Source organism: Nipponia nippon, unplaced genomic scaffold (assembly GCF_047370975.1).
Source record: "Nipponia nippon isolate SJK-2023a ecotype South Korea unplaced genomic scaffold, ASM4737097v1 scaffold_5, whole genome shotgun sequence".
Taxonomy (NCBI): domain Eukaryota; kingdom Metazoa; phylum Chordata; class Aves; order Pelecaniformes; family Threskiornithidae; genus Nipponia; species Nipponia nippon.
The window spans coordinates 51,652,723-51,671,557 of record NW_028262369.1 but is presented as its reverse complement, the minus strand read 5'-3'; the positions used below and the strand labels follow the sequence as shown (position 1 = coordinate 51,671,557).

Below are 18,835 nucleotides of genomic sequence, written 5' to 3'. Positions count from 1 at the left end.
AAGAACTGGTAGCTCTTGGGCCATCTGGGGCAGTTTTGTTGACTGTGTTCTAACCAAACCTCAGTTTATTATGAAGGAAGCTATCATTTTCCTTAGTTTTCTCAACAACAACAATAAAAAGTTATTTATGAAATTCTTTAGAGAAATCTGCCTTAAACTTACTGTGGATTGTTAAATTTTGTAGGTTCTCTCTTATAGTTGTTTGATCCTGTGGCAAAAAGTAATTACACTTCCCCCAGCCATGTAGACTTGCCTTTTTTCCTTCAGTAACAACCAGCTTAACACTTAATGGAAAATTAACCTTCCTTCCTACAGCCTGCGTTTCCTATCTTAAGTCTTGTCGAGAGTTAATTTGAACTGTTGAACTACATTTTAAGATGTGGGTGTAATTAAATCTGGTTCAGACTTCGGTATTAGTTACGGAACTAGTTGCTGATCAGTTTATTGCTTTAGCATAAATTGATACTCGACAATGTAAATATTTATGGAATTGGATTAAGTACATCTAGTTTGAAGTTTGTATGAAATTAAATATACAAAGCTCTTCCCACTGCGCAGGGGTGTGCACACGGTTGTCTCCCTCCCTGCTGTATCACCCTCCTTGGTGCCGGTTCTATCACATGCTTGCCAGGTGAATCGATTTGACTTCACGCAGCGAAATCATGTTCGCATACTTGTTGTGTTGATGGGTTAGCTTTGAATCTGATCTGGTGGATGTTCCAAATAACCCTGCAGCCATGTGGTGGCTCCAACACAACGGAGATGGTGGGAGCGTGTTGCTTAAGGACAGTAGGAGAATCAGATTGTTTCCACTTCTGCGCTCACCCCTAGTAGCAGCCTGGAGTTACAGTGCCTTGGGTGTAATATGAAGCTGCTCGCTGTGTTAGCTTTGATCTAGCCAGTGCACTTACAGTAAGAGTGGAGCCAAGGCAGCAGAGATTTGAACGAGGACTCTGCAAGATTTTCAGAAGAGTTTGCGTTACTACCCACTTCTGCCACTGCTGAAGTCTGTGCTCTCACATTCTTACAGCTACTGTTACTTGAACTACTTCTGGCATGTCTTTGTGCATTGCAGTTAGGCCTCATGCCTTGCTTTTGAAAACTATTTCATTAGGCCTGCACATTTTTCTGTCCTAGGCACCGCCTTAAGTTCCCTATCTCATGCTAGCTATGCATACACTGTGTTACAAGTTCATCCACTTCTGTAGCATTCATGTGTTTCTGTAATCTTTTTATAGTCCAAACTTCAAAACAAGAAAAATACACACACAATATGTGATGGACAAGCCTGTACAAACGGTGGGAAAAACATGGAGTCCTCCTGGAGGACCATTCAAGTCATGCTTCCAGGAACTTTAAAGAAATAGCTTTGCTTTATATAAGTGCACTATGCTGAATAGTAAAACCATCACATTTTTTTTATTTTAATGAAGCTTGGGACTGTCACTTTTTTTTTTTTTTCCTTTGGTTTTGTGTTGTTTCTAGGAGGTTTGAACCAGTCTTTTCTTCTCTCGAACCTCCCCCTTTCCTCAGCATACTTTCTGCATGTCATGGTATGTTGGATGTTCTCATAACAAGCGAATATAGACAAGCAGGGTTGGCTGTACTATAATAATCAGTGAGCTGCCCTGTATCTTATCTTTAGAGTGCTGAAAACCTGTGAATCCTTGTATTTGTGTTTTGGCATTATGGATTGTTGTGGCCTTTGGCAGGTTTCCATCTGTGCATCTGAGCTGCCCGTGCTGAAATGTCTCTGAAGGTATTCTGCGACAGGCTTTCGTACATCTGCATAAAAAGTGCTGAAGAACTTTTTATCATTGCTGCCCTAAGATCCAGAGGTTTGGGGGATTTTCTTCCTTATAATTGGTTCTGGTTGAGGATGGCAAAACTTGCTAAAAAAGCTATAATGGGACAAGAAATTCGGTGTCAGTTACATATTGGGGTTTTCCACGCAAGACCTCAGCAGATTTGTTTTCCATCAGGCAGTAATATTCTTACATCTTCAAAATAGTCTATGGACACGAGCTAATTAATCTCCACGATACCTCTGGGAAGTAGACAAGCAAAGTTTTTAAAAAATAAATAAAAGAAGCAGAGTTTTCTGTATTTCCTGTGCCATCTTGTGATATTTACACTTTGCTGGGGCATTGGCATACCTCCTGTGGGTGAACTACTTTTTATTGATGCATAAATAAAAAGGTTGATAATATATGAGGTGGCTATTCAAGCATGTACTGGATATTTTGCTAACCTCCTACCCCTTTTGTAAGTGATCACTCTTTCATAGCACAAGGGGAGGAAAGAATGATAACCGTGATTTTTATCTGCGAAACAGACAAAAATGTTACGGCAGCACAGCAGAGAGATAATTTACTTCAAAGAAAAATAATAAAGCCACAGAGGAAAAGAGGGCTATTGAACTCCGCTGGAGTTCATCAGAAGCTCTTCTAACAGGCACCTCTGTGTCGCAAGCAAATCCCTGATTCCCAAAAGGAGCCTTGGAGATGGAGAGGACTATACGTTCTAGCAGTGATTAGTGTCCATTAAGATTCAACTCAGTGTCCAGTAAAGTGCTTTTGGCTACAAGCTAATAATTCTTGATGCATATTTGAGACTGCTTGATCTTGTGCATTACCCAGTGAAGAATTGAAGGGGTTTTCTGCCTTTTTTTTTTTTTTTTTTAATCTCAGATGGAACTGCAAATATTTCATTGACTAGCAACCTTTTTTTTTCAGTTCAACCTTTTTTTTGAGTTGGTTGTAGTTCAGGTGAGAATCTGACGATTGAAAACTCCGTCTCACTTATTCCTCACGAATGGTCTTTTCCTACTGTTATGTGCCATGTATGAGCTAAAACGGTAGCAGGAAAGTCTAGAGCACCAGCCTTGCTGACCCACAGATACCACTGTCCTGCAAATAACGAATGCTTTGCTTTTTGCAGTCAACTTCATTATTCTTTGGCTGCAGGTGATGTGGGGGATTGCTGGTCTAAAGGCTGGGAGACCCTAAAGGAGCCTCCAGGGGCTGGTTGCTTTTGATCATTGTTGGATTAGTGCTCTGGTCTTACATTGACAATGAGGGTAAGGTGTTGACCATTCCACCCAGGAGCAAACAGGAGGGATTTAAGGAGTGGGTTTTTTGTTGGATTTTAGAGACTCTGAATTTTGGAGAGGTGTTTTATTCCTGCTCCTTGTAAAACATGTGGTGGTGGGTTCACCTTGGCCAGCTGCTGGCTGCCTACCCAGGGGCTCTCACCGCCCCCCCGCCCCTCCTTAACAGGACAGGGGGAGACAATAAGATGAATAAGCTTGTGGGTCAAGAGAACGACAAGGAAACCACTACCGATCATAGTCACGGGCAAACCAGGCTTGACTTGGGGAAAATTAATTTGATTTATTGCCAATTCAAATAAGTTTGGAGGAACAAAACTTAAACCACCACCTTCCCCCACCCCTTTTTACAACTTCATGCTTTCATTCCTGACCCCTCAACTGCCTATTGGAACCAGCTGGAACTGGCACGGGGCAGCCGCGACCTCTCCCGACGGAGAGCCTCCGGCTGCCGGTGCCTTGCCGCCAGCATCCCGCACGGGTGCCTCAGAGGCAGCCAGGGTTCGGTGTGGCGTTTCTGGATACAGGGGCACATAGGGAAAGCACTGCTTTCCTCCCCGTTGCCGTCAATCGGGATATTTGCGGGGAAAAGTGGATCCGCACTGAAATACCATCCTCATGTCGCATCGCTTCTCCCTCACACTTTTGGTGGTAACGTGACCAATACAGGTGTGTGAGCTGAATTCAGTACTTTTTCCTGATAAAGATGCTATTACAATAATATAAATTTATTCAGATTATCAGCGCTCTAAGATGTTAGAAAACCTAATGATGTTCCTTAGTTTTTAATTTCCGAGTCTTTTGCATAAGACTAAGTAATGGAAACTTTGCTGAATACAGACAACTGGTTTTTTAGATAAATTAATCTGGAATATGCTGGATATATGAAGAGAATGTTTATTAAAACATTTTTGTAGTAGCGTCTCTCCCTGCATAATTTGGCATTTTAAAAATCTTCTGCTAGCTGAGTATTCCTATACGTACTTCTAATTTTAAGTAGTTCAAGTAGATCATAGGAAGATAGACCTTAAGTTGACATCTTGCTTTTAGTTGTAAATGATTTATACTAAAGGAAATGGATTTACATTTAAAATTTAGATTTTTAAAAAAAAGATCCAACTCTCAGTTATTTTCTTTTTATCTGTCCTGCTTTAGTGCTTCTGCCTCTGCTAATAGGTTTCTTCAGCAGCCCCCTCAGAGACAGAAGCTGTAAACATGCCTGGTCTGAACAGAGGCAGCAGAGCTGGCTAAGAACTAGTTAATGCATTGCACTGGCAGCTTTCTTGAGCTATTGGGTGGCAACCTCCTGTTCTTCCAATTCAACAGGCCTTTTTTTAATGGGAAGCAGAATCTTACATTTGTCAGAAGATTGGTTATTTGAACAAAAGTCACGTGGTGAGGCACAGGTAGTATTGTCGGGGGGGGTTGATAATCTTTATTCAGTGTCACAGTCTTTTGGAAACAACTTTTATTCTTAGACTTCACAAATTGCATTTCAAATTCCTGAAACTGGGTAGATTTCTAGACTACTTCAAACTACTTGTATAGTTTGCCTTCCCCCCCACACTCTGGTTTGGTTTTTTTAACATCTTTCTAATTCACTGTCTCTTCCTAAGCCTTCAGCAGGTGTATTTGCGTGAGTCGGACAGCTCCTTCAGCATTTCAGAAAGCTGATTTTGAGGTCAGTACAGCAAGTTTTAGGGTTGACAAAAATAGATACCAGGACTGAACCTTCCCAAGTCACTAAAAATGGCTTCTTTGGAAGAAACAGGCAGATTAGGGCCTTATTTCAGAGCTGGGTCCAAAGTTTTAACCCTTCTGTTTGAACCTGATTTAAAAATAGAAGGATTCCTAAATGATGTGAAATGAAAAAGCAAAACATAGAAACAAACCCCAGAAATGTAATCAGGCAAACTTTAAAAAAAAAAGGGGGGGGGCGTGGGGTGGGGGGGGAGAGAAAAAAGCCAGGATTAGCCCATAAAAGCATTAGAAGTCTTTGAAGAGACATACAGGCTAACTTTAATGTCCTAGCCCTTACTTTTTCCATCTTTTCTATCGTGCCCTGTGGTATACCTGAGTTGTCTGATGTTGCTCCACCCTCAAGAGAGATGCTTTTCTGTGGTGCTGCAAATGTAGTTGGTACAGTGCTCTGGAATGAAGTGTTCTATATAATTACCATAGTGTTTGGTTTTTTGGGGGAGCAAGAGCGGTGAGAGAGAGGAGATTGCGAGCGCTTATGAGCTGTTACTGCTTTTTTGCAGAATCTGGCTCAACTGAGATCATGAGACTGTTTTGCCCTGCTGTTTCCGGTAATTACGCATTTCTAAGCAGCAGGTCAAACCAATTTGTCTTTTAGAGGGACTGTTTATTTTGTTATACTCCTGTCAGTGACAGGGGTTTTTTTTGGGGGGTGTCTGTTTTGTGAGCTGCTGTTCTGTTCCATTGCTAATCGTGGTGCGAGAGATCCCTGGGTGTAGTTTAGTGACTGACTTTAGAGGGCAAGGGAGCAATTATAATTTTCTATTATTTATTTTGCAGTCAGTATTGTTTAAGCACGCATTCAACAAGTTTCTTTCCCAAGGGCTACGCTGTGCTTTTCACGCAAATTTCTCACGTGAGCCTTGGCAGGGGGTAGTGTGACCAAAGCTACTCTTTCTTCCAGGGGCAACACTGTGAGGGTGTGCGAGGTTGTTGCCTAAGAGAATGGACAGAAGTTCATCTTAAGTAATCCAGTGAGACAAAAGGAGATGGGCAGCATTAGAGGAAAAAAGGGCAGAATCGGAGGAGAATATTGTGTTGCAAACAAGTGGCAAAATTAGAGTAAAATAGGTATGTTCAACGCCCCCCCCCCCACTCTCTCTCTCAAGGACTGCAGAAGGTAGGAGAGAGCGTGCAGCCTCTTAGCTCTTCGTGAGCAATTTTAGGCTGTTTAGCAACAGGCTGAACAACTCTGCATTCCTCTTGTGTGTGTGCTTGTCTGCTCTGGTCCCCGACTGGCAGGTGGGATCTGCTGGGAATCAAACTGTTGTCTTTTAAACTGATCCAACTTGACATGCTATTCTCAGCAGGGGCATTATAATGTATAAGGGACATTATGATGGCAGCAGTAACCAAACTGCATAGGTTTTTGCTTCTGTGCCTTAAAGAGCAGCTTTTGTCTTTTTATTTTAGAGCAATGCTATACCTGGAAGTTCAGCTCTCAGCACTTCTAAAATAAAAAAGAACAGAGCTCAGGAAAAGGCTTTTGGTATCAGACTTCACCATTTCACTTTCAAAGCCATAGATCTTAGATTGAATTTAAAGGGGGAAAAAAAAAAAAAGGCAGTCCTGGAAACAAAGGGGGGAAAAAAGTTCATTGTTTGTTTAAGTGACTCCCCAGGGCTGTTTTGGTACTGTGTATTTCCTAAGCTGTAGAAACATTTGAAGTGGGGAAACATCTTCAAATAAAGTGCAGTTTTGTCAGACACATTCAAACGTAGTTCCTTGTTCAGCTCACAAAACCACGTTTTCATCTTGACTGGCTTCTTGTAGTCTGGACAGTGTATGCAGTGATATCAGCCTCTTAAGTTTCCCTGTAGCTGATTTTAGACTTAAAGTCAGCTGCTTGAAATCCTTGGATTTTCTCAGTATCGGATGTGTTTTTGCTTAACAGGAGTCTCCTCCTGCCCACACGCCTTCCACCCCACCCTGAGTGCTTGCGCTGTCTCTCAGCTCCCCCACCCTCCCTTGGGACAGGAAAAATGAAGTGTCTACCCATCCCGGGTAGATTATGTCGCTGTTTGCATCCCATACGCAGCGAGGGCAGGCGAGCGAGCGACCGAAGGGCGGCTATTGTTCAACTCGAGCCAAGGAGCTGAATAGAGAGGCTTGCGCTTGACGGGCTTCGGCTCTGGCTTTTCTGCATTCCAAACCGTCTGAGGCAGAGAAAACAGAGCGCAGGAGAGAAGTGTGCAGCGGCTCCGCCGACTTTCTGGTTGGCATGGTGGCAGGACCATGGTAGAGGTATTAGGATTACCGCAGAATGCAGTTCACAGGTGAGAAAGATCCCTCCTGACACGGTCCATGCAAATAGGGGACTGTATTGCTGCAATGTTTCCAGTGCGGCGGGACTGGGTAGGAGGCACATAGGTATTTTGCTGAAAATTTAAAGTGACTAGACTTAAAGCAACTAGAAATGTTGAGGTTTTCTTTCTGTTGCATGTATATATCAACTCTTTTCGTCATTATTTCAGTTTTATATACAGGTTTTTGAAGAGGTATTGACATGGATTTAATGTGATGAATGGAAAAGTGGATTTTTGGTACTTTTCTGCTCACTAGTACAGAAATTACATGTTAGTATTCAAACATCATGTAGATGCGAAGATGAGAAACAAGTTTTTATAATGGCTTTCAAAGTTAAAAATCTAGTTTATTGCTACTTAAATCATTAGGTTTACTTTTCTCCCTCTCCCTGAAAGTATTTACTTACTTAACATACGTCAGTACCTTTTTATGAGACATTGGATTTCTGGATAAGGCCAGACATCATTCTTCAAGGGCACAGAGTGGGCATATTTTTCAGTGTTTACTTGTGGCTGGCACTGTGTGATGTTTTCAGCATATGATATTGCCAACCTTGCTTCCTGTCCTCCAGCAAGCGATGGTAAATCAAAGCAGTTCAGGGAATCCTACAGGTTGCTCATAAAAACAAGAGGATTTGTTTTCTTTTCGGTGTAAAGGGCACTGCCTTAGTAATGCTGCTTGCTTTTCTAGCAGCTTTTGTCTTAAAATGTATTGTTAAAGTGATAGCAAGCTGGAAAGCATTTAAATTTCATGCCTTTTGATATAGTTAGACATTTTTCAGTAGCTACAAAAGCAATAAATGTTGTCTAAGGAAACTGGGAACGGAAACTCCTGAGTCAAATTTTTTCTACCTTGGAAACAGCCTTTAATAGGTACTGATTATGAAGTCCTTCTTAGTCATTTTCCTCCTCATCGGTAGACCAGGGAGAATACTAATTTGCTAACTTGCAGAGACTGTTTTTGTTAGCCTGAACCAATGAGGTTGTTCTGCAGCTGCTTTTGAATTACATGATCAGAAAATGAAAACCTTCTGCCTTAGCTTTTTTTGGACAAACGTGTTTCTTTCAAAAACAAGCAAACTTTTGGCAAACTAATCAGAAAAGCTCAAGGCAACACAATCCTGGTCCCTTCCAAGTTTCATTTAGGTGATTTTGGGGTGGTTACCAGGAGGTACCCTTTAGAATTTCCTCTCTCTTTTGGGGGCTCTTTCATACGATTAACATGTTAATAGGGTAGTGAATTAAAAATACAATACTGGGGAGTTCTGGAAGGCAGACGTGAGCAGCAACTTACATTCCTGCAAAATCCTTCATGTTGTGCCTAGCTTTATGTGATACTGTGTGGGTGCTCTTGCTCTTCCTCTCTCTAAAATCTGTGGGGAGGGGAAAATTATGTAATTGTAATAAATACTTGAGGTGACTTCTGTCAGAAGGATCTGTCATGGCTTCTTAAAGCTCATGGGAACACATCAGCTTCATTTGTATATAAGCAGGAGGAAAGGGCATTCTGGTATACTGAGGCTTGAACTGCTCCGTGCCATTTTCTGGTATCTGGGAGTAAGTATTGCACCAGCTATGTAATATTGGAAGTCAGAGAGTTCTGTGATGTGGCAAAATACACAGGGTATGGACAGCATTTGTAAATGGCTCACTGGCATCAAGAGACAGATTCATTTTCCAGCCTGTAGAGGTACGTACCTTTTCGAAGCTTTAATTCTCCACAAAGGGAATATTTCCTTTTATCTAGATTTCTTGGCTAATTGGCATCAGACAGTACAAATGTTTTTTAGGAGAGCTAATAATGGTGGAATTTGAAACTGGGCCAATGGCAGAAGGGAGACCTAATGATCCCCTTCCATTTAATTTTCTACATATATGGGTGACTGCTTCTAGTAAGGGGGAGGGAAATCTGCACAAGAAGTCAGCACGCAAATGGTGCAACTACAGTCAGTGATTACAGTTTCAACAGTATCACCTCCACATGTTAAATAGTCAACAGACTTTGACTATACATGTTGTGGATTTAATGGGAAATGGTGCCGAAATTGTCGTGGTAAACATAACTGCAAAAACTGAGTTGCAGAGTTGCGTAATAGCTAGTTATCTCAGCAGATGATGGCAGCTACAAATAGCTATGGTGAGTCTGTATAGAGTTTCCTTCCATAGCTGAACAGTGCTGCTCCTTAGTCAGGCAGTGGATCTGCTGAGATGACACACAACATTGCATTTTTCTTCTCTTGCACCTGCAGCATGCTTGGCAGGGTCTTTAGGAGGGCAATGTGGTGATGTGGATGCCTGCCAGAGAAGTGAAACAGCTCCACTGACGTGTTCGCTTAGAGTAGGCCTCTGGGCAACCTTCAAAAGTGGCACCAACCACCAGCATTCAGAAATGCAAGTCTGGTTTAGAAAAGAGGAGATTGAAATATTTTTTTTATATTCATTTTCCTTCATGTTTTGATCCTTTTTGTAGTAGGCTTCAGTCAGATTTTTCAGGCTCAGTTGCACTCAAACTGTGAAGGCCAGGTCCTTTTCTAGAATAGAGGCTGTAATTGTCTCCATGTTTGTTTGATTCTAGGAGTAATGGCTACAGGAAGACTGCCAAATGGGCAAAATACAGTGTCATTCTAGTGCCAGCTTTCACAGCATTCATGCTCTTAAAGCCCTGTCCTGGTATGTCTTAAGGTCACTCTAAAACGTCAGCTATATTCTCCAGGGGAACTCTCGCCAGAGTGTCCAAGAAGAATCTTTAAGATATTGCGTCAGTCAGAAATTAAGCCCATGTCCACAAGATGGAGGACTTGGTATGTCCTTGTAAAAATTCCCTAGATGATGCAGTCTCTTACCTTGCTGTGTTTCCTTGCTTCGCCACTAAATTTGGTCCCTAATTTGGAAACAGATTTAAAAAACCCTCCATGTACTGCCTTTTTTGTACTGATCTCTAGTGTTTGGAAAGGCCTTGGGCTTTGGCAGTTGCCTTATTTTGATGCTTACATAGAGATTAACGTAGTATTCCTATAAACACAGGTGGAACTGAGTAGTAAGAGGGAGGGAGACCACATGATTCATAGGCAGGGGTAGGAAATCATATTGCTGGTCACAACCACTCGTTCTCCAGAATGGTCCTGCTTTTCTGCTGCATACCTGGTAAGTACAAACTGCATGCTTTCGGGCTACCAGACACTAACAGTTTTTTGTTGGTGGTTTTCTGTCTCATTATCTGGTGTTAGAGGTGCAGGTTATTGTGAATTAGTCTTTTTCTTTTTTTTTTTTCCTTTTTTTTTTTTTTTTCCTTTTCCATTTGTGCCAATCAAGGAGAGATCAACTCCCACCTGATGATGTCGGCAAAGCTGCGGTTTCTTGCCGTATAAAGGGAGCAAGCAGTGACCTCAGGGTGGAGTAAAGCTCCCTGTTGGCACAGCACCCTCAACCCGGCTCTGCAGGAATCGCTGGTATTTAGTTTGTGCTGAAAACAAGCAAGTTGAACTCATTGTGAGAGTGCTACATAAACCTGTTACCTTGTACTAAGGCTTGTAGGAAGAGGGTAAATCAGTTGATGGAATGGTGTGGCAGTTCCTACGTGATCTGACCAGAAGCTTAAGAAATCACACGGTCAGTAGAATATTGCATATTGATCGTGTTGAATTGCTTCCCAAAATACTTTGAAGCCATCTGTGTGGGTCTTACACATTCTGATGGCACCAGAATGTTGCAGACTGAATGATTAAGACGTTTAGTTCTCTCTCATCTGAAACTGTTTTTCTCAAAATTGTAGTTCTCTATTATCTATGTGATCATGTCCAGTCATAGAAGGCAAAAAAAACCCAAACCAACCACCACCCAAACCCCAACCCTCACTAATTTGTGCTTTCATTTGTTTGCTTGTTGGAGATGTCATCCAAATAACTTAGTCTAAATAAGAAAAATCATTCCTGGCTGTTTCCCTGCGCTGGTTGAGAGTGTTAAGAGTGTATGTCCAACAAAAAACAGTAGCTCAGAAAGTAATAGTAGAGACCAACATGAATGATAGTAGTATTCCAACAAAACTGCCTTAATCAATTATTTTCACTTGTATTTTTTTCTGAATTTGGGCAAAATTCAGCATTTGTGAGGACAGGAGTTGTGCTAACTATGTGGCCTGCAGGGTGAGCAAGAAAAATTGTTTTCCTTTTCCATACTTGACTGCAGTATTCATGGGGAAGTGCTTTTCTGTACCAATAGCAACTTGGAGGACAGCTTAGTGCAAGATGTCCTCTTTCCCCCAAAACCTGCCTGCTTGTTTTCTCTTTCTGACAATTCATAGCACATCAGCATCTTGAAGTGCGAAGGATCGAGCAGTTGAGTCCTTGAGGATAGTAATAACCTGTCAGATTGCCAACCCTTTGTACTGTACCTGTCCCTATCAGTTACTTTACAAGCACTGGGAAGAATTATTTAAAAGATACTTTTTCCATGGTGTTCCAATGTAATGGCTGATAAACCCATCATGTATTAAGTGCTTCTCCTTGTCTGTCTTTCTAATAAAGCTCCTTTATAATGATTTAGAACAGATAAAATCTGTAGGGCCTTTAAGATCATCTGTAAGATAGCAGTGGTGCTGTACTCTGAACTGCTTATGAGACCTGTGCCTTTAGAGACAGGGCAGGGAGGACCGGGTGCTTCAGCTTACTGCCAGCCTGCAGTGTGGTTTCTGGGCAGTTACTTTTTTTTCTTCTTAATACCTGTGAGACTTAGAAGTACAGCCAGCAAAGCTTCCTTGCTTGGAAAGGTTGATTTTTCTAGGACTACTGCTAGGTGATGCAGGTCTGGGGGACAGAAGGATGGAAGCTGTGCTTTTTTTTTTTTTTTTTTTTTTTTTTTTGTCAGCAAATATTTGTATTTGGTTTTTGCTATTTTCCTTCCAGTAGCTCTACAAAAATTGTGTTCGTTCTTGTTAACTTTTCTCTTGGTCATGTTTAAGCTGTACTTATATTTGAAGTTTGCATTTCTTGGAAATTCTTGTTCAGAAAAACAATGCAATGCTGGTATCACTTGAGACACTGGCGATTTCAGTCCTCATAGTATCAAAATTCAAAAAATCACTCCCTATTCCTCTTTCGTACTACTTTAGAAGATGGAAGAGCTCTTGGATTTCTGGGCTGGATCTTCAGCTGTGTGAAGCAGGTGATATAACTGGGTTCAGCGGGCGGGGGATCAGACCCTTAATGTTGCGCTCTCATGTTCTTTGTCCATTCTTGAAGGTTTGGCACCTCTCAGAGCTTCTTAATTTTTCTGCCAGTCTTAGCATTAAAGTAATATTTCTAATGCTGAATAACTTCAGAACTAACATAACATTTCTAGCAAAGATGCTAGCTTAGAAATCCTTTTTTAAATTTAAGTGCTTGAGATTCGATTCATTTCAAGTTGTCGCTTTCACAGTGTTACTGAGCAAAGGCTTCCATATCAATCTTTGTGATTGGCAAATCTGGGAAAGTGTGGCATTTATTTTGTTTTTACAGCTCTGTGTTTTCAGGACATTTTCAGTCTGCTCTTTGTTTTCAACACCCAATGTTTCTGGTTGGAGGGAAAGAATATAGAAGGTATTCTTCATGAATGCATTCTTGGGAAAAAAGTAATCGTCTGAATACCAGCATCAGAAATTAAGTAGTCTTTGCATACTGCTCGTTAAATATATAGCTGGATGTATTCATACTTTAATACAAGATGTCTGTTGACATGAGGCATATGGCTCACAGTTTGGAAAGGCACTCCAGAGTGGATGACTCTGTAAATAATGTCTTGGCCCTAATTTGGAATTAAATTAGCTTAATGTTTTTAGAGTAGTCACTAATAGATACTTACAAACTACCATACTGCTAGCAGCATAACTTAGCCAAATCCCTTGGCTATGCTGAGGATACCTGAAGTTGGATTGAGTACAAAAATGTAATTAAGTTGGTGTGGAAATGGGGAAAAAAAACCTATGGTTGCTTCATCAGTGAAGTTCTGAAAAATCCAGTAGTTCTCCCCAGCAGAAATATTTGTGTCAGAGCTCTTAGTGCTTCTGGTTAGGTCACTGTTTTGTAACGTTGGCAAAGTGTTTTTCCATGGGAAAGTGGACAACAATAACAGGACAGTTTGACCTATAGCAGTAAAACTGTCCCGTTGCTAGTTCTTCTGGGTTTTGGAACTGGCTTACTTAGGGTTAACATGCCCAAGAACCAAAATCACAGTAATTTGTCTATTCTTCAATTACAGTAATTTTTTAAAGATCATTTAAGACTGCATCTTTCTTGCTGTACATGAGCGGCCTGATGCTTCCTTCTGTGCTTACCTCCTCGGCCTCTAGATAGAGCCAAGTTTCTTTCCTTATACAATGCTGGACATTCTCTGTGGTGTGGGTGCAGGTACGTGTCTCGCTCACCCTGTTGATCTTCAACTGATGGTTTGACTCGCAGTCTTCCTGCTCTCCTCAAGCATCTCTTTATTAATACATCCTTAGGGGAAAAAAAGTATAGAGGTGTAGAGTCTTAAACTTGGCAAAACTTATTTTTGTGGGCAGGTACAGTCAGCAGCATGAAGGATTCATCTCCAGCCCCTACAGCATTACAGTCTTGCGTCAGCTTTGCCAGGAAGACACAATACTGGGATCTAGAGAGGGAACTGGGGCAGACATCCTTCTAAAAAAAGCCACCTTGTTTGTGTTGTGTGAGAATGTTCAGGAGGAAAATATTATGGAAAAATTGAAGACATGTTTTAAAAGCAGTTTAAAATTCAGCTCCTTAGCAAGTAGCTTCATAGGCTTTTGACAGCTTTTTTTCTTTAACCTGAAAAGCATGTCTATAATTCTAAGATGTTGTGTATACTCAAAGTAGTTCACATGCACCAAGGAAACACAGTGCAGTGAGAGGTCTCTTAAGACATAGCTTGCTATTATGGAAAAGATTTTGAAGCATTGATTAGATGCATATAGGCAGTTAGATCTACCTTTATATTGCAAGGGAAGTATAAGCCAACTTCTATGCTGGTAAGTGTTGTTCTTTGTGTCCAAGTGAACTGACTTAAGTGAATTTTGTCTGAGAGGCCCATGACTAGACTTAGGTATTTAGCTATTTTTGAAGTGTTTGTAGTAGGGTCTTGCTGCTCGGTTTCCATAAAAGTGAAGTATGAATAGCCAGCCACGAGGCCAGATGATTTTGCTAGGGAGGCTCAGTGGGCATGGAAGAGCTTTATAAAGGCTAGACCCTTTGGGTTTAGTTTAAATTTTCATTTCAGTTGCTGACCTGTTTGTCTCCAATGCCCTGTCAAAACTAAGTGTGGAAATAGCTTCCTGACATTATTTAAAATGTCACTTGTACAAGGGAGCTCTTGCCTGTATTATTATACACTAGAGAACTTCAAGGTTTGTTGTTTTTCCCACCTTCATTTTGAGCCTTTCTGTCCCTATTTATCTTTACAGGCTGTCAGCAGGCTCAGCTTTCGCTGCCCCTGGATTCCTCACTGCTCTGGCAATTGTTATTTAGGAAATTCTGTGTTCTGCCTCCCTCCTGAGTAACCGCTAGGTTAACATCTCTGATCTCAGCTGGGTTTGGAAGGATAGTGGTGTTCACTCTGGAAAGTAAGGAGAACTATTACCCTGGTAAAAGATAATATTGCGGCAGTGCTGTGGCACATAGACGTTGTCGTCTTCAGCTGGATGAGAGCTGTTGAGAGTGAGTGCTAAATATCACTGACTGTGCTAAAATCACTTCATTAAGCAATCTGAAAGGATAAAATACTAGACGATAATGTGTATATGTGGGCTGGTACTTCATCAGTGCAGTTTCACTTTCCACGACAGAATGGACTGGCTTAAAGAGAGACTTGAGTGTCCATCAATTTTTTTTTTCTGATAAAAAGGCCTTTCTCTGTACTTTGCCATGCTCCAACAGGGCTATCCACATGTTCTCATGTCTGATGTAAATCTGCTATTGATTTATATTGCAGCAGAATTATTCTGTTCAGCTGCTCATAGCTGGTTCGTAGGATTGTGTCATGGCATTACACACTGGTTTTGCTTACGTAGCTTAAGGGCAGAAAGTTATCCATGTCACAAAATAATTGTGAATCCTTCCACCATGGTTCCATAACACACAATGAGTTACTTGGCCTTGTCCGTCCGGATGCTCCTGAACTAGATTATGGCGTGGTTAGAAGGCTGTTATATTGTAATACCGCTTTTCCAAGACAAATTACTTTCATTATAGATAGGCATTTAAAATGATTTAATGCAGGAAACAGAGCCTTTTGCATATAGACATTTTTAGATGTCTGGAAACGTATTTTCAAGCTAGCTTGTTTGTTCTGTGCTGTGGCATTGAATGAGTTTGGAAAGTTATTACTGCTTGGCATTCCTCTGGGGCAAAATGACTGAAATAACTTTTCCTATTTCCTAATGGACAAGTTTAGAGGTGAGTAGTCTTGTCTGGTACATATGACATTGATCCAGGAGTTAGAGAAGCAGATGTTTATTGTTTCTTGTGGATTAACTAGTGCTGCAGCCTCAGCAAGCTATTTTATATGTCTCTGCCTGCCTGCTTTTTGTGAAAAAAGTTGCCCTCTCCCTACCCACTGTGCCCCTGTTCTGAAGGGAGCATTTCATTTTTCAAGTGTGAAAATATCCTGTCTTTATTCACTCCTAAATTAACTGTAAAACATTTTAATAAGAATGCCTTGGGTGTACAATGTCTGATGTATATTGCTGTGAAGACATCATCTACTGACTGTAGCAATATCCATCAATCAGTCCGTCAGAGTCTGTCCCTAGTGCAAGTACGATCCATTTTTCCTCTTCCTGTAAGTGCCTCATGCAGAGAACATTAATACGTTATGATTTATAATACTACCGTGACTTTGTGCTTACAAAGCATCTGCATCAGAAGGCATCTGTGCTCTATTATTTGCATATATTATGAACTATCATTTACTAAAATTCCTGTAGAAAAATCTGAGCGCTCATGCTTCTGTGTAGTTTCACTTATCAAGAATGCTAATTTTTAAATCCATGGGATGGCAAAGCTGCTTAGCTTCATAGGTTTCAAAATCATAACTGTAGGAGGGTGACATTTCTGACAACTGCAGAAAGGAGCAGAAGCTCGTTCGCTGATGGTAATGCAAAGAATTACCAGTTGGGGATGTATACAAGTTTTAAATGATTTGTTTATTTATGAGGTTCCAAAACATAAGGGCTTGGTTTAATTTTCAGCCTTGTGGACTCATCTGCTTTTGGAACTCAAGGGTGAGGGAGATGAACCCAAACACTTTGAAGGAGTTTTCTCATGTTTTCACCTGCTGTTCTGTACGGCTACTGGGGCTAATTTTGGAAAACAGCAGTCTCTCAAGGCAGAGATTAGCAGCTTCTTACTCCGGGTTTCGGGGTTGGTTTTTTTTTTATTACTACTTTGATCTCTCCCACCTTTCTATATTTTCACATTTTGCATATTTCCACTCTGGTCAATAGAGCAATTTGTATCTGTATTTACATTGGTTCAACAAACTTTTTTCCAGTGTAGGTAGACCTCACAGCATGAAAATAAGTTAGTCATGTTTTGAATATTCCTCTCATGCTTATTTGCAGCTTATCTCAAAAACTGTCTGTCCTGGAAAATTTGGACAAGACTTTTTGAAAGCTTTTGGTAAGCTCTAGAGCACAAGACCTGCTTTAAGATGAAGAAAGACAAATTCAAGAAGCTATTCACAGTGTTTCTTCTCCCTGTGGCAAGCTTTAGTGGGAGACCAGCACTATATCCCTCCTGCAGTTGTGGAGCAAGTTTAGTCTCTGGTTTTCTTACACAGCAAAAGGTTTAAAAATTAAAATCAGTGCTACAGAGGAGTTTCAAGATATTTTTGAAGTGATTGTTTGAAACTAGGTATTCAAAGGATGTAAATAGGGAGGACATTTCTGACACCAGAATTTGATAATGGAGAGTATCAAAGCGTACAAATGTCAACCAGTGCCCAGTGGCTGGGAGATGAGGCTCAGTAAATTCATTCTTGGAACTAAGGAGCAAATTGCTAAGCACGAGTGGTGTTAACCATCGGAACAGCTTACCAAGGCAACAGACGGGCTCTTTATGCCTTTGCAGTGTCTGTTTACAATCGGATATCCTTTTTTCTGGAAGACGTGTCTTTGTTCAACTAGAAATAATGCAATGAATGGATGAGAGTCACTGGGTGGCGTTCTAAAGGTGTTTCAAGTCAGATTAGATGATCGTAATCATTATTCCTGCTTCAAAATTTGATGGATTTGGTGTTTCTAAATGTCAGTGGTTCTTCTGCATCTATCCATCGCTTTAAATTTCCTGGATTTCTAATGGGGGTGTGTTCGTGACTTACTTTCTTACAAGGACTTTTCAATTCATGCTTTTGTTCTGATGCATATCTCCACCTTCTGACAGTCCATTGCAGACAGGCTTCCTGCATGATACTGTGTCCTGTTAAACCACACAAAAAGGAGATAAATAGTAGGGAAGTATTTATGCAGTTTTTTTCTCCTCTGTGTGTTGCCCCAGGAATGTTAATGCACCGGAGAGTATGAAAAACTTTAATGCCATTTCAGTTCCTAGTTACATCTTTCTGACTGAAGTCTTCGCTAGTTCTGCCTCCATTTTTTACAAAGTTTTTAATGTTCCCATATTTCAAAATACTCCAATAAGCCAGTTTCGTATTTGATATTTAATATACTTCCCCTGTTTTCATGAACATTATAATACATTGAAAAGGATGAATAAAGCTAAATTATGATACAAGATGAGGCAGCCAGGAGGAAAACAGGATCTGTACACGATCTGTACTTCTAGAAAGGATGCAAAATTGGTAAGCATTCATGGGAAATCAATACTCTTAACTTTGTTTTCTCTAGAACCTATTATTTATGAGGTTGATAGTTAATATTGCAAATTAAACCAGTTTTCAATGGAAGGACAGTCAGGTGGTTTTGAGCACCGTATTTGTTTCACAGAAAACTAAAAGGAAGGAGGTGAAATTTTTGTTTCATATTGACCAACCAGATAAAAGAAAATAGCTGTCTAATCCTTTCTCTAAAAGTTCTTTAATTCCATTCTTATTGCAAGTAGATTTACGTCATCGGTTTGCACAGTCTTAAAAAAAGATTCTACTTGTAGAAGCTGGACAAAATGTGATCCTCCCACACACAGTAAAATTTGTTGGAAAAGCTCATTTTGTCAAAAAAATCAGCTATTTTTTGCATAGATGGAAAATATATCTGCTGTCTTTCTATCGTTGGATTTTATATTATGTCGGAAATGTTTCTGATTTTTTTTTTTTTTGTCCCTCTGTTCATATTGGGGGTGGAGGCATGTACTTCGTCAGTGTGAACAGGAGGACAGCTCAGCTAAGTTTTCCATGCTGCTGTGGTATCTCACTCCTGAACTGTCTGTCCCGTGTTCCCTCATTAATTGTGAATTCTGTATAGCATCTGCCCTGCTTGGCAGGTGTGTTATGAAAATATCTGTCCTGCACAAACAATACTTGCTACAGTTTGTCTTAGTAATTGGAATTTTCTTCCCTGCTGGGACTTGATAGCTATTTTTTGTCTTCATTTGTTGGTTGGTATCTAATTCTTCGCTTTGCTGATCTAATGGCTTTTTGTTGTTGCTGTTTTGGCTTGGGTTTTAGTCAGTGGTCA

The 18,835-nt window shown here is 40.6% G+C and overlaps 1 protein-coding gene across 6 annotated transcripts in view; it reads left to right on the top strand.

Annotated features, from left to right (window-relative positions):
* Positions 1-18,835, top strand: part of RASAL2 (RAS protein activator like 2) — a 150,574-nt gene that overhangs the window by 63,956 nt on the left and 67,783 nt on the right. Inside the window, exon 1 of one of the 6 annotated variants that reach the window (XM_087732294.1) lies at positions 6,860-7,143. The exons of the other annotated variants lie outside the window; for them this stretch is intronic. Within the exon in view, the coding sequence (XP_087588420.1) occupies positions 7,131-7,143 (13 nt within the window). The 5' untranslated portion in view covers positions 6,860-7,130. Of the gene's footprint in view, positions 1-6,859; positions 7,144-18,835 lie in introns of those variants that run through there. 6 annotated transcript variants of the gene reach the window in all.